Source organism: Brienomyrus brachyistius, chromosome 12 (assembly GCF_023856365.1).
Source record: "Brienomyrus brachyistius isolate T26 chromosome 12, BBRACH_0.4, whole genome shotgun sequence".
In the NCBI taxonomy this organism is placed as follows: Eukaryota; Metazoa; Chordata; class Actinopteri; order Osteoglossiformes; family Mormyridae; genus Brienomyrus; species Brienomyrus brachyistius.
Window position 1 is genome coordinate 9263992 of NC_064544.1, and position 16455 is coordinate 9280446.

General features: G+C 46.4%; 1 protein-coding gene across 3 annotated transcripts in view; it reads left to right on the forward strand.

The window, feature by feature from the left end:
* The first annotated feature begins 7077 nt into the window (after positions 1-7077).
* The window catches only part of LOC125704539 (B-cell scaffold protein with ankyrin repeats-like), a 50033-nt gene continuing 40655 nt past the window's right edge, over positions 7078-16455 (forward strand). The window contains exons 1-3 of one of the 3 annotated variants that reach the window (XM_048970200.1): positions 7078-7138; positions 9798-9847; positions 10880-11278. In XM_048970200.1, coding sequence (XP_048826157.1) covers positions 7110-7138; positions 9798-9847; positions 10880-11278 — 478 coding nt within the window. In that variant the 5' untranslated portion in view covers positions 7078-7109. Of the gene's footprint in view, positions 7193-7297; positions 7761-9797; positions 9848-10879; positions 11279-16455 lie in introns of those variants that run through there. The other 2 variants (XM_048970201.1, XM_048970199.1) reach the window with 2 other exon arrangements.

A 16455-nucleotide genomic window follows, 5' to 3' on the forward strand; every position in this document is an offset into this window, starting at 1 on the left:
TAAGCGTATCGTAACCTAAGGAGCATCTATACCTCTGTAGGGGCATAACCCATGACGCTGAAAGTCTCGTATCATTCAATGCGATTGGCTGTTGAACCGAAGAGGCGTGGCTCCTTTCAAGTAGGAAGTCGACCGCAGAACCAAGAGGAAGAGCAGAGTCGTGTTACAATGAGATATAGACTTTTTTTTTACTAAAAATAAAAAAAAATAGGCTCAATATTCTCACATATGGGCCAAATACAAAATATTTAAATCAAACTTGACCACAACAAATGTTTCCTTATCTTTTCCTCCTCTAAAATAAGCACCTCGCTGGCCCTACTTGTACTGAGCAGTATAACGAGCTTAATCTGGGCTAGCTAAATTTCATTAATGCAGGCGAATGTTGGCACAGGGCTGGAGATCAATCACCATGGCAACAAAAAACAACCACCATCCAGACTTGCTCCATTGTCAGCCCTCCTGTGGCACTGCCCAAAGAAACACTATTTGTAGAGTTAAAGGCTCTTTTGTGGGCCATTAACGATTCGTGTAAATATTTGTACACATTGCTGTCCATTTCCTTTCCAGGATTTTGAATGTTTTTTTGGCTTGTAAGTTTGCAGTCATGTTAGTCCCACTGTGAATATACGATGCCAGAACTTGGTTCCATAAACCAAACTGACCATGTTTCATACATCCAAACAAGGGGGTTACCACCGAGATTTTGCTGCCTCTCGCCTTGCTGTGGCAGGATCCAGCCCTGAGGCCACTGCCTCTAGTGTTCAAAAAAGCCAGAAGTGTAAACATTGGCCACTGTAATGTAACACTGCGTTTCTGTTACGTTGTTTTCTTTTTGCCACAATCCCGTCTTACAGTTTTCCCAAAACCAGTTCTCAAGCAGCCACAGACATTCCATGTTTTTGCTCCCTCCCAGCTCCATTCTCGGGAGCAAAAACATGGACTGTCTATGTGTCCCTGAAGACCAGATTGGGAGACACTGCCTTAGAGTAACCAGGCTTCTCTTCCCTCCCCATGTGACCCTGTCCAGAACGCAAGTGAATCTGCAAGCTGCCAACCCCCCGCGTGACTAAAGGTCAGAGCCTGACTTTGCTACATCTGCAGATCTAATGCCGGTCTGCTTACCAAGCATACTTTACATTATAAAGGGCCTTGTAAAGGAATAGGATGAAATGGCTCGTGTTTAATACACCACCTTATTCTGTCCCAGTGGTCTTATTGAAGCCTTCTGTAAAAAAAAAAAAAATCATAACTGAAAATAAAAGGATGAATTGTTTGTATTCAAAGGTGAACACGCAGGTAGACTGGTGGTGATTCCAGAATATCAAAAAGATTTGAGAAGCAGACGGCTGTCATTGTTCCTCATCTCCTCAGAGCATTGATGTGTATGTGGCTGAGCTGCGTGTGTGTGTGTGTGTGTGAGAGAGAGAGAGAGAGAGAGAGAGAGAGCGCAAAAGCATGAGCCCACACCGGTGCTGAGGCGGTTGCCGTGCCGTCTGTTGTAGTTGCTAAGTAGGTCAGTTACCCCTAGGTGGACATGGGAGCACACTGGGCTGCCACTCTAGATTGCAATGATCTAGACTGCAGCTCTGTCCCCCTCCTGAAAAAAATGGATGTGTGGGGGCGGGAGGGGGGGTGGGGGGGGGCATGCCCTGAATTAAACCCCACCACAAGGCAGTGATAAGGAGAGACATGAAAAGACATTTAGACGTTGCACGTGTGCGTGCGGGCATGAGCATCGCCGGTCTGCGTGAATCTGAGTGGCGGCGCGGAATGATGACACAGAAACCGGGAGACACAAACACGGCGCAAATGATTGGGGTCTTTCTGCTGATTCCCTCCTGGGCACTGAGCCACTCAGCCTCTTCCTGGTTGGCAAGATGCGATCCCTGCATCTGCAGGCTCCCACTTCCTCATGACTGGGCACAATGGGTCTTTGATTTGGTCGCTGGCACGCTGGCGCGGCGTGTTTGTTTTGGGCGGGGAGGACGCTGCTGTTGACAAAACGGCAAGCCTAACGTGGCCAGCGGGTAGCCGACCGCGTCCCTTCATGACGGTCACGCACCACTCCCCTGCTGCGGCAGCCCAGCTTTGCCGTAGGCGCGCTGTCTTACCGCTATCTGATCTGCAGCCAGCAGCTGTCTATCCACATGCTGAAACTGCACTGCCCATATACACATGAATATACGGTATAGGCAGGCAAAGATGTTTAAATGATTTTTGCCTTGGTGTAAAAACTATATTACACTCTCAAAACGTGTCCGTACCCCAGTATTTGCATCGACCCTCCAGCGCACCCGTGCCACACACATTTTGTGACTTGAACACTAAATGCACCTTGTTTGGCTAATCAATGACTTCTGACTTGATGACTTATTTAACTCACTGAGTTAATGAATTAATTGAGTTGCTGGTGAAATTTAACGAATACACAGAAGTGCTATTCTTGTAGCCATCCAGCGAGATGTCAGAAACTTTTTGCAAAGCAGAAGAAATTCCTGTTACCTTTTATCGTTCTATTAATTTTCATATATTGTAATGTCATTTTTTTTTCTTTCAGCAAATATACACTTACTACCAAGATAAATATACACTTACTGCCAAGGTATAGCTTTAAATATTTTCTTTGAATGCCTAAGACGTTTGTACAGTAATACACAGTAATGTTTGTTTACTGATTTGCAATTTTGTGTTGTACAAGCCATTCAGGATAAAACCACAGATGGATCGAAGAGACTTCTTACATTATTTGGCAGAAGCTTTTGTCAAAAGTGAGGTACATTTTTTTTTTATAATTTGGCTGAATGTTGGGTCATACAGTCCTCGGAGTAATTGGAGACTAAGAGTCCTACTCAGGGGCCAAGAACATTACTCTACTGATCATGGGATTTGATCTAGCGACCATCCAATCGCAACTACAGCAGCCTAACCCACCAAGCCACTTGTCAGCCACTTTACTGTAGCTTGCTTTTGCTTCTTCGTATGTTTAATGTTGTTTGCAAATCACAGTTCCGGTTCTGTTTCTCCTCTTTGGGTGATCTCTGGACCTTCCGGTGCATCTTACCTCAGCTGGTACCACGGCCCGGTGACGAACCCTGGGACAAAATAAAAGTGGATCCACAAGGAACATCTTTCATTATTAAGCTCCCATCAGTGTGTAAACACACCTCAGAGCTCATAGAGATTCAACATTTAACTACACCTACGTAGCAGTTAATGCCATATCGGTGCCAGAAAAGTTCAAGAAACATCTACATATTCAGGAATCACTGATCGCTTGCTGCGGATTCGTAGTATTTACTTCGGCTTGTCAGAAGCGTCAGGAAAGTTAACATCTGCAATAAGAAAATGAGTGGGGGAAACAGAAAGCCCTCGTTTTCTTCCTGCATGCAGACTTAATTAGTGACGAGTGAAATAGTGGCATTTTGGGTGGTTTTAATTAACGAGTCAAGCAGCGAAAGAAAGTCTCGGCTGTCCGTCGTCAGGGACACGAGGACCCCTGAAAGGTGCTGATGCGGAGACGCACATTGCGGGCACAATTAGCATCGAGAGTTTCCTCGTCCGACTACGTGGGAGCGCAGGGCCAGTGCTGCTCTGTGACAGTGCCTCAGATGCTGCTGGCTGCCTCTGAGACACTTCCTGTGTTTCAGACACAGGGATTCCACACGGTCCTTATTTGACTAGAGCCTTTATGCGTGACTAGGTGTCAAATGCTCCCCTAGTCTCATCTGCTTTTATCAGCTGTCTGTTCACTTTGCATGGAAAATGAACAGAGCATCCGGCACAGAATTAGATGGAAACGGGGGTGGGGGGGTGGGGGGGGCTGCATTCTGTTACCCTTCTGTACTGAAATCCAAATAAAACTCTAAAAAAAAAGGGGTCCGTATAGCACACAATACGTATTAGTATGCAATTCATGAGCCCTTCATAAGTTAAGGGAGTCATCTTTCACAGTGATGTGTAAACATGTTTAGACACAATATTATGTCTGTGACCCCATGTCGTCGTGGGGTTTCCTCCGGGTTCTCCGGTTTTGCCCCATAGTCCAAAAACATGCTGAGGCTAATTGGACTTGCTAAATTGCCCGTAGGTGTGCATGTGAGAGTGAATGGTGTGTGAGTGTGCCCTGCGATGGGCTGGCCCCCCATCCTGGGTTGTTCCCTGCCTCGTGCCCATTGCTTCTGGGATAGGCTCCGGATCCCCCTTGACCCAGTAGGATAAGCGGTTTGGAAAATGGATGGATGGATTATGTTTGTGAGGATCCCCACACATGCACTCAGTATCAGTAACACAACATGGAACTTTCATTCAACACTTGTTCATATTGATTGCAAAGGGTGCTCTCAAGCTCCTATGTCCTCACTATTGAAAGTACTGGGCTTGTTACAGTGGAAGTTTCCTCACTGGCTGAGAGGCAGGGCCTCTGTGAGCTTTGCAGCAGGTCAGAGGCAGGCAGCGTTTTCGCAGAAGTCTATATCTCCAGGACAACAAAAGCGTGGAACAGCCATGATCTTTCCTCCTGCTGTTTTTTATAATTTGAGGTTAGTTATCCCCCCCCCCATTTCATTTCATTCTGTAGCCAATCAAGCCAATAAGAGATTCTACAAGAGATGCTAAGAATCTAGTCCCACCATTTTAAAAGCTTCTAGAAACCCCGGTGCCTATTTTGCAGGAGAATCGTGCTGAAGAGCTACAATGTTAGTGTTTGAAAGTGATGACACGAAATTATTAAATGTCTTTGCAATTAGGAACCCAGTGTTCCTCAGGAAAAAAAAAAAGATACTTAATGAATATGTTTCAGAGAGTAATGGATTATGTAAACAATGCAGGGGCTTTGGAGGGAAAGTTTTTCAAAGCTGAAGTGCAGGAAATCCAATCAGCGAGAGACTCCCTTTGCCAGGCAGGTGTGACTGTGCTCTGGCCAATGGCGGCCTGCGTGTGATGTGCTGCTGGAGGCCTGCGAATAGTAGCTTCCCTCTGATTGGTCATCTGCTTCCCGTACGCTCATCACTGCACCTGTTATTCCCCAGTGCACCTCTGGTCTCCGAGCGCTTGCTGGGTCAGCGCGCCCAGAACGACCCATGTCCTGTTTGAATTTAAAGTGTGTATTTAAAAGCGTGGATTGATGGCAGGCTTCACACCGTTGTGACTATTTTCAGAGCAGGATAAACTATGAATATATCAGAATAGTGCTGATTTTACTTTATTTCAGCGTGTGTTTGTACTGCTCCTTAAATAGGTGCAGCTTGCCAGGGTAAGGAAAGCAGAGCCACTCCATTAAGCCTAATTTATTCTGCCTTTTAATATCTGTCCGGCGGTCTTGCTTAAATGCTTTCTGCATACAAATATTTAATTAAGGGCCTGATACATTATTTATATAATAGCCATGATGCAGAGTTTTTTTTATTGAACTCGAGATTAAGTATTTACTCTAAGGTCCTGTTGGTCTAAGGCTGTGAGGGACTGACTGCATTATTTCGCTGCTCATTCTCCTAATGACCAGCCCTTGGGAGCTGTCCTGTTAGTTAACAGTAACCATACTTATAGGAGCCAAAGGCTGGCCCGCATCAATTAACTACAATCACATTTAATTCTACCCGTGCTTGGGCAGGTTGCTACTTATTGTCGCGCATGAATTCGCCTTGACCAGCTTAAAGTCATGTGCTTTAGCTTTGAATGACTTAAGGGGCCTCTTTAATAGAGATCAGTTCATAATTCCAGCCGGCGGCTTCCGTGCAGTGGACGCAGTGCTCGATTTCTCTCCCAGGTCTAGCTGGCTCACTGTGCAGGGACTCATGTCAGGTAGCCGACACTGCACCCTCAAATCAGTCTGTTTTCACTGTGAAGACTCATATCACCAGAGCCAAAGCTTACGGCGCAGGTTTTTATTAATTGGACCAGGGTTCTCCAATCCGGTCCTCGGGGACCCACTGCCAGTCCATGTTTTTGCTTCCTCCGAGCTCCCAACCGGACAGTTCGCATTTTTTGCTAGCTCCCAGCTCCCTACCGGGAGTGAAAACGTGGACCGTCTGTCGGTCCCCGAGGACCGGATTGGGAAACACTAAATTAGACAGTCATTAGAAATGACAAACTCCCGATGTCACACAGAAATCGGCATTAATTATTTATGAGGCTCATGTAGCGGCCGTGCCAGCGGCAATAAAATTTTTAAAACTGTATAATAAATGATAATACAATAATGAAGATTTGTATACTGGGGGGAGGGGGGGGCAGTCATTAGTAGAGTTCTGCCACAATTGCCCAGCTACTGGGCTTCTTTTTTTAACCATTTTTGTTACCTTGGAGATCACAAATCCAGGGGAAGACAGGCGATGTCAGACGCAGCACAAGAACGTCATCTTCCAGGCATCAGAATCGGCTCATCTTGTCTGACACCGATAGCGCAGTGCGGTTTGGAGATTTCACTGTGATGGATTAGACTGACATCACCAACAGAGCCTCCTCAGGCCGGATAAATCGCTCCGTAATTGTAGCAGACTGGACATGCGCTGGTTATGAATGGGGCCCACAGCGCATCCTGGGGCACACAGAGTAAATTGCTTCATATTTACCATGCTGATCGCTGGCAAATTAAAGGACAAATTAAATACTCTTTGGCGGGTGTGGTGAGAGATTAAGGTTCATATACCCCAGAATTAAAATAGCACCCAGCCACCACAACAGGGAAGTAGAGCTCGATTTCATCTAGTACCTCATCGTTGTAGAACATCTTAGAGTGGTACTGATAACATATCATTTATATATATCTATTTATATAGCTCTCAAGTAGATAGTACTGAGCTCTGGCCAGAATATTATAATTAACTCTGCAAAGAAATTACTCAGGAGCCCTGGAGAGCGAAGGATGCATCCTGAATGGTGAGGAGGATCCCATTCTTCTAGTTCCAAATGAAGTTGTTTGTTTGGTATCCTTTGGTCTGACACATTGTAGCTGCTAATTTGGTATAGGAACACAGGGAGCCTGGAGTCTGTGCAGGAGCAGCTCAAGGTCCAGGGTGGAGGAAGTCTAAGATGGGGGGGGGCAGGCCATCGCAGGACAGACACCAGCACAACGTGGGCAGTTTCAGGATGTCGGTCTGCTGAGCTGTATGCTTAGGGTTGCGGGAGAAAAGCAAAGGTAACCGCACTCTCCAAAAACACCGGTCAAGTCACATGACCGTTTCACCAAGGGGTAAGTGTGTGTGTGTTTGGGGGAGGGGGGGGTGTGGGGTCCCCTCGGCCCCTGATTGTCTGTGACTTTGGGGGCGGTCAAGGTTTGGGTTGGAGGACGTAGTGATGAGCGGAGTGATGACTGGGAGGGAGGTTCACCCCCCCCAGGTAAAATTTAACTGATCATCTGTGAAAATGAACTCCTCTCCTCTGGCAGATGCCACAGAAGTCAGTAGCCTTATATCAAGACTGTTAGGTCCGGGTTCAGGTTCTGTCCGCTGCCACAAAAAAAAACTGACGAGGTTCGATTCCGGTGACCAGCAGGCTAATCATATTTCTGGCGGGTTTTTGACAAGTGACACTGATGGCATCTGCGTGTCGCTTTGACTTCCAATATGCAATAACGAGCTGGTTTCACGTACACGGGTGCGGGGGCGGGAATCAAACTGACAGCTCTGGATGCTGTCTGCTGTGCCACCGTCAAGCCAGTTAAACAAATGGCCACCACAAGCATGGTGATGTGAGATGAAGAAGCAGGATGTTCAGCCGCGTGTCAAGCAATTGTGCCAGCGCCAACCGCGTAATGCCAGGTAGGGATTACTGTCGGCTTTAGATCCAGAGAGGAGGATGCGGCTGTAAGTATCGCGTGAAACTCCGAGGCCTTGTGGAACTCCGGTTTGCATCTCCATATGCTGCAGGTCCATTCTGTCCTGAACCACAGGGGTCAGAGTCAGTCGGTCTCCAGGAGACGAGGGGGTGAAAAAGGCACGGGGTACATCCCCCGGCGAGATTTTGATTAGCGAATGGCTTAAGGCGTGTCTAATCTCGTTGTGCGGCATGGCGTCGTGGGGCGCCGTAGCTGTGGGGGGTGGCGTTCTCCAGCCGAAATTTCCTTCAGCGCTTTATGGGGAAACGCGACATTTCTGGTGAGTCACTCAGCATCAGCAAATCTACCGCCGTGCTCATTAAGCAGGAGCATCCGGCTCCTGCGGGGGGGGGGGGGGGGGGGTCAGGGTCTCTGTGACACACGTTAGCGATCAGCCAGACTGTCGGCAACAGGTCCGTCGAGTCCTTCAGTCTTACCTGTTTTGGAAGAGTTTAAAGAGTTTACTATTTATCAGAGGTGAAAAGTTCAGGTCCAGAGAGTACAAATCCAGACCGAAGTTTTGTTTCAACCAACCAGCTGAGTTCTCTGTGACTTTGACTCTTTATTCTCAACTGGCTGGTTGAAATAAAACCAGGATTTGTAGTTTCTAGACCGGAACTTTCCACCTCTGCAAGTTATACTCGTTCTGGATGGATGTTTCATGCCCCAAGCATCATAGCAGGGGAAGAGCACATTGGATTACGTAAAATGGAACTCACACAACACAACAAAGGGATAGGGTTCAAATCCCAAAGTCTGGAGCTGGGAGTCTGCAGTGATGCCCCTTGAGGCACAATGAAGAAGCTCAGGGTAACAGAACAACAACAGCGACCCTCTGGGGACCGACGGCAGATTAGTATGGCTAAGCACCGCTATGAATATGCACTCTTATAACTCTAATATCTATGTCATTTTCCTGCTCACATTGTTACCTTCTGTGAAAATCCCTCAGCGTGTCCTCTGCCCCCCCCCCTCCCCCCGCCCCCGCTTCAACTTTTCTTGATAAACAACCTCTGCACACACCAGCGCTAACTGGTTAAGGATTAACTTCCCTGTAGCCCGTGACTCTGCACTGTAAACACAACAAGGATCTATGCGACAGTCATGCAGCCAAGCAGCCCCCCCTCATTGGTGGCATAGGCAGCCGCCTAGGGTGCTATATGATTAGGGGGTGTAAAAGACAGAGTGAAAAAGATCTGATGAAAAACCTCTGACATTCTGTGACATTTTTGTTGTGAATCAGATGCTACCTAGTTAGTAGCAGATATCCTATGCTAATGTTTTTAGCATAAATGAACTACTGTTTTAGGCTGCTGTGGGCTTGGGGGGGGGGTGCTCAACAGAATCTCACCTAGGGAATCAGAACATCCAGGGCTGGGCTTGCAGCCAAGCCCTCTCCACCTTGTGGTTGCATCTCACAACATTGCTTTGTTTTTTACCCTCCGACAAAAGTCTTATGTAAAGCACTGCGGCCATGTGTCACTGCGTCCCCTGAGCCGTGATTGGACGAGGGCACGTACCAACAGGTACTGCCCGCCAGCTGCGTCCGCTGATCTAGAAACCTCTTCATCCGTGCACTGAATCTCACAGACGCACCAAGAAAATGCAATTTGACTCTGAGGGCTGCACTTTTCACTCTTTTTCGCCCATGCAAGGCTCTGCCCTCGCGTGGCCCCGCGTGTGCGCTGGCCGTTACTCCGTGTCGTCCCAGGAGTCCTCGTTGCTGCCGACCAAGTCTGTTCTATCAAAAAAGTGGGGGCGTGGGAGGGGCGGATTTCGAATGGTAGGAGCATGTCACCTCCCACCCTGAACGGAAGAGCCATTGTTAGCGATGGGGTGGCCATGTTCTCTCGGGTCACCAGGACATATCGACCTCATCCAATCGCAGCACGGGGAAACTCAACGCGCTTCATTAGCTAGCAGGGTAGCAGCTGACGATAAATACTACAGTATGTGCTCAGAGAGGTGCTTCCTGCTACAGGAGGGAGAAGATCACAGCACAGCAGCGTCGGGGAAAGATGAGTGTCACAGGTCAGTGGTCCCTTTCTGTTCCTCGCTCTCCACTCAGACTCTTATTTTGTCCCCAACCCCCCCCCCCCCCCCCCCAGAATAACGATACAGATGTTCATGCAGAGTTCGCATTATCTACTAATTCTCCACTTCCTAACTCCCTTTCAATACTTTTCAAAGACTAATTTCCTTTACTTTTTCCGAATGCTTTTAATTAAGGCTGGAAAATCAGCCAAGGCTTATTTTTTAATTGCCGGGGTGGAAATTTTTAATGTCTGTTTCATAATTAAACTTCAGAACAACTCTTAACGTAAAATGTTTCCCTTTAATTCTATGTACACAGTGAACACGCTGACTCTGACTAGACTGAAAATTCATTCGTTATACTTTTAATTTTATGTGATGAGGGGGCACATAATTATGATGTATCTAGTACAATCAATGATTAAACCCAAGTCTTGTATGTGTTCGCTGGTTTGGCCCCCGTTGAAGGAGCTAACAATTTAAAAATAACCAGAGAGATAAATGACTTTGCTATAGCGGATATGTACTTAATGAGCTGTAATAAACATCCTGACTATGTTTTTAGAGCATATAGCACCAGTCACAAGTCTGGACACACCTGCTGAAAGACATTTGCTGTTCAACAAGATAATGACCCTAAGCACAACTCAGAGTTATGCAGTGAGTTTTATCTTGTGAACCAGGAAACAGATGGAGTGCTACGGCAGATGACCTGGCCCCCACGATCCCCCTACGTAAAGCTTTGGGACGGGTTTGATTGAAGCTTAAGAGCAGGAGCAACCTGTACCCAGAATTTGGGGAAGCTTATTGAGAGAACGCCAAGAGTCTGCGATGCTGTCATCCAAGCAAAAGAGGGCTATTTTGAAGAGTCGAAACTTCTGAAAATTTTGAGATGTTGAACACTTTTATTTGATATCATTTCGATATTTGTATCACTTTATTGCTAAAACGCAAAGAAGTATGTCTAGATTTTTGACTGGTACTGTAGTCAATGCCAGGCGAGCAGAAACTCAGCAGGTCTCTCCACAGAGGGGGATCTCCTGATCATCTATGAGACTGAGGCTGAGGAGTGGGCGTCCTACCTGGGCTCCATTTTCACGGGCTCCATCGCCAGGACAAGCATCTGTCGCTATGACATCGCCACGGTGACCAGCAAGAGGGACGAGCACCTACAGCCCGGCCCCGGCGACTACAAGTGTAAGCTGCTCATACTGTCCCGCGGCATGCTGGGGAACCTGAATCCGGCCCGCCGCTCCTTCCTGGCGCGCATGCTGCATCCGGCGAACCGCGTCGTGGTCCTGCTGTGCGGCGTGGAGACGCCGGCCCCACTCCTGAAGGCTGTGCCACTGGAGGAGGGCTTTCTGCAGGTCTCCAGTGAGCAGGACACACAGGACTACCTGGCTGCCGTCACAAAGATCATACAGAGAGGTACTGTGCTGGGTCACATGACACTGGGTCATGTGACACTGGGTTACGCTTCTCCCTTCTTGTGAGTTTTTTGGTTCCCCTCCTCTGATGTCTTCTGACATTCTTTCATTCCATCTTCCCTTTTCCCCTGTCTCCATTTTGCATCCATCATGCAGTAATGCATTACTGCGTACTCTTGTCGAGTGCTTTTGGGGGCGACAGTGTTGCGAAAGGCGCTATATAAAGATAAACTGAAAGTGTGGGATGGTGTTTCTGGGCAGTTTGTTTGGAGTATTGGTCTGCTATTGAGTTATTGTAGAGACTGTGATCTACTTGTTGAGTTATTGTAATGTGTTGCGGTGTTCTGTCATTGTTGTGAGGGAGTACACCGTTTCCTTTCACCCGTCCAGGCAAATGTTATCATGGGGCCAACCAGAGGAATAGTGAGAAATTAGTGTAGTTCAGTACAGGTTTTAGCTTTGAGTAGAAGTGTTATGTTGGACACAGGCATAGTGTTGAGTGTGAGAAAGGTGGGGGCTATGGATTTGGATGTGACTGCAGTGTAGTGTCAGTCACAGCGACCATTATATGGGGATTCCTGATGTGGCGGTGGTCGATTCCTGATAAACATCACATATTACATGTGCTAAGTTTAGCCATTAGCCATTGCTGTACCAAACCGTCCTACTGAATCTGGATCACGGCTCCACAGCCAGGGAGCCGATATCACCAAAGATGCGAAGGCTGCTCCACTGCGCCAAAAGACACAAACGTTTACATAAAAGTCAAAATCGTTCCGCCGAATCGATTAATCTTTGAGAATTCAGATTGAGGGATGTGATATCAGTCCTACTATTCTGCCAACACCGCCCAACGCCTCAGTGCTTGCTGGGATACGCCATGGGCAACTCCCCTGTGCACAAGGAAGATGGATGGATATTATACAAACTGTACTGCCTCTCACAGCATGAAATGTACTGCCGAGTCCGACAGAACTCGAGAGGCATGTGATGTGTAATCCAGAGATCCGAGGCGAGACATTGGAGCTGCATTGCTTTGTTCAGAGAGAGGAATTAGCGGGCATAATGTCTGATGTCACCCGGGTTCGAGTCTCCGCCTGGGTCACATGTGTGCGGAGTTTGCATGTTCTCCCCGTGTCGTCGTGGGGTTTCCTCCGGGTACTCCGGTTTCCCCCCACAGTCCAAAAACATGCTGAGGCTAATTGGAGTTGCTGAATTGCCCGTAGGTGTGCATGTGTGAGTGAATGGTGTGTGAGTGTGCCCTGCGATGGGCTGGCCCCCCATCCTGGGTTGTTCCCTGCCTCGTGCCCATTGATTCCGGGATAGGCTCCGGACCCCCCGCGACCCAATAGGATAAGCGGTTTGGAAAATGGATGGATGGATGGATGTCTGATGTCTGCAGGAACGAACCACAGTCTAGCTGTGCTGACTTCTGTCGGCTAACAATGGGGCTCAGGCATTGTCTGGGGTCTTGGTCATCCAGGGGATAATCCCAAAAGATTTTCCTGGTGTCGCCCGAAATGCAGACCTCAGAGTCAATAGTGTATTTTGTGCTACTATTCTCTCTTCCTTGTAAGCCCAACCAGATATTTTCTCACACCTGAATCGGCAGTTGGGGCGGCATGGTGGTGCAGTGGTTAGCACTGTCGCCTCACACCTCTGGGACCCGGGCTCGAGTCTCCGCCTGGGTCACATGTGTGTGGAGTGTGTCGTCGGGGGGTTTCCTCCGGGTACTCCGGTTTCCCCCCACAGTCCAAAAACATGCTGAGGCTAATTGGAGTTGCTAAATTGCCCGTAGGTGTACATGTGTGAGTGAATGGTGTGTGAGTGTGCCCTGCGATGGGCTGGCCCCCCCATCCTGGGTTGTTCCCTGCCTCGTGCCCATTGCTTCTGGGATAGGCTCCGGACCCAGTAGGATAAGCGGTTTGGAAAATGGATGGATGGATAGATAGATGGATAGATAGATGGATGCATGGATGAATCTGCAGTTTTTCCTACATTACAAGTGGTGACAGTAGAGTATCTATGCCGACCGGGACCTGCTGTCTTACTTCTGTGAAACTTGCCCAGGGCCGACAATTGCCCTGAAGGAGGCAGCGGAGCCATGCTGGAAGTTGCGTAATGATCCAAACAATTAAACTCCGTTTCTAATAGAGACGCCGATCAATCATGGCGCCAGGGCAGCACTGATGTAACTGCCAAGGAATAAACAGCGTTTCACACTAATAGAATTTCATAGGTCTGCTTTCCCCCAAGGCTCTATTATCTGTTGAGTCAGACCAGCCTGTGATAGCGATGATGAAGTGTAGTGTAAGGAAAGCCCCCCCACCCACCCCCAGAGTTCCAAATCTAACTGGAAAGTTAATTAGACTAAAGTTGAATGATAAAACCATTTAAAGTACTAATGGCTGTTAAACTGTGAAAGTGAGGAGATAATTAGTCAGTGCCAGCCACAAACTGGAGGCTAGCAATGAAGGAAATTGGGGGGGTGGGATTACCAGTAGCTCCCGCCTGGATTCAACAGGTGATTAATTAAAAATTTGGTTAAACAGACAGAGATTGTTTTTCTCTGAAGAAGTTTAGAATTGTCTGTTGAAGTGCACAGAACTGATAAAACAAGTAATGTATTTTTTTTTTTTAAACGTACTTCCTTAAATCCTCTCTGAACTGCAACACACACCAGTGGCCAAAATCGAGGAAGCTCTCAGCATTCCTGGCATTACGATTTAAAAATTCACTACAGGAATATTGGTGGTAATGTTCATAAACATTCAAAGAATGTCACAAATATCAAACACAGGATGATCAAATAAGTAACTGGAACAACAGTTGAATAAAGTTCTGCAATCTCTACAAATTGGAAGTGTTTCCACAATTTTGGCCACTAGTGGATTTATTTAAGCGTCTGGCACTTGGCAAGTTTGACGATAAAGCAGCAATGATCCACTGCAGTCCGCACTAGCTTCTCCGTTTACATGATGGGTATAAAGAATGGAGTTTCATTACTTTATTGATAAGATGAAGATGAATAAATATTAATTCGAGCATTCTTTAAAATGAAAAACTTAATTACTGGATGAATTCAAATGTTTTTTAGGCCGCAAAATAATCAAATTCAAATTTTTTAGGCCGTGTAATAGTCTTTGGACAGTACAAAGCATAAAGGAGTGTTGAACTTGAGTTAGAAAAGAAAAAACATGGACTATATTCGGTCAGCATTGTTCCTTCATCATACCAAAACAATCCATATTCAATTAAGATCCGTCCATTTTAGCTGAACAATATCGCTCCCGCCCTGAACAATAACGGTCGCAGCAGGTGAACAATAATTGACATGGTAAATTATTTAAGTGTTTGTCTATTGTGATCAGATTTTCTGCCCCCAAGAGATATAATTATAGAGCCACGGGGGTCCAGGGTAAACCGCAAGCAGGGCAGTTACCAGCCTGGGGGGGGGGGCTCATTATCTCTGCCCAGGGTCCGATGGACTATTACTGCATTCATAAAGCTAAATGGGAACTTGCGTGACACACGTGAATCAGGAATTACATTCCCATTGCATGGAAAGGCGCACATGTGAAAGGTGCTTTTATTCATAACCTATTTTGACAGTTTTGACAAGGAGAATGCTCTGATTCTCAGCGTGATGTTAAGGGATTTGTATTCAAATATGAACACAGGAAGTGACATCACAACACTGAAAAATGCCCTGAATTAATTCAGTGACGGTTATACCTACAGTGAGATGGGCTGAAATGAAGTAAATCTACTGGATTGGAACAAAGGCGCACAAAAAGTTCACAAAAGCCCCTTTTAGCATCAAGATGAGTCACTGGATGGATCACAGACTTTTAAAACATTGCTTGAAGACAGTAGCTTAGACAGATCTAGTGAAGAGAAAAATATCGTGTTGAAGAAATACAAAAAACAGAGCCGTCCTGCACTTAAAAACACTTCAGTTAAAGATTCCTTTAAAACTACACAAACGTATGGGAAGTTCGTTCAATTGGCAATCGAACTCAAAAGCAGCCCTGCTGTGGAGCATACTTGCTATCGATTCAGAGTGCGCGTTCACTGGGTAAATTTATGCTTTGACTAAGCAGTCTTTTCTGTTTTTAAATTCGATTGTGGGATGATCATTAAAGGGTTTCAGGAGATCCTTAGCCGGAGACGCAACAGTAAACTTCCCGGCAAATTTATCGTAAAATCGCCTGTCGGGAAAGACTGATTCATGAGGCTCTCAAATAAGCTATACAGGCCGTGGCTAATGATGTGCATAAATTATAAAACATATACCTGAAATCACAATAACTTTATAATTAGTTCACTACCTGTTTGCAGGAGATGCTTTTTGTGAGCGGCTAGCTTTGAAACTAGAATTTACTGTTGCTGTTAGAAGGTGTCTACATGAATGGCTCAATCGGGGTTGCACTTTTAAGTCAGTGAGTTTTGCGCTGCTGTTTTGCATGCACAGAAAATCATTATTCACTAAGAGCAATGTCTTCCTTGATCTCTTTGCTTACACGCTTTTCCGGCTTTTATGCAAACCTATGTGAAACCTGCGTGTCGCGTGCGAATATCTGCACATTTCTGTACATAGGTCACAGTTAGTATCAATCATGCAACAAGTATGCAAATCGCAATGCTTACCGTACCCTGCTTATCCGCAAACAAAACTTTTAGTTATATTTGTCTCTGCGCTTTATTACGTGGTTGATCTTGTGATATACCCAGCTCAGCTCAATCCTATAGGTGGTATTGGTGACTGCTTTGTAGGGGGGGGGGGGGTGATGTTGCTAGTTGATTTCACTTTGTCTTAGATGGAGGGGTGCTGTGCTGTTGTGATGTGGGTGGAGGACATGTTAAATTTGCAACAAAACAGTTGCAATGTACTGTCAAGCGATTAATGTTACTGCAATAAATCACACGCATTAACAATGACATAAATGAGCCTGGGTAGCTCAGTATGTAGATCCTTTTAATCAGAAGATCCAGGATACAAGCCCCTTTTCAGAAGAGATCTCCTTCCGGGCTCACATTGGGACAAAAATATCTGCTAAATTAATATAACTACAGAGTCATGTTGCAAGACCACATGAAAAAAGACTATTATCTGTAAATTCAGTGCAGAGACTAAATTCCATTAAAAATCTTGGATCATGTTATTCTTCCACTGGG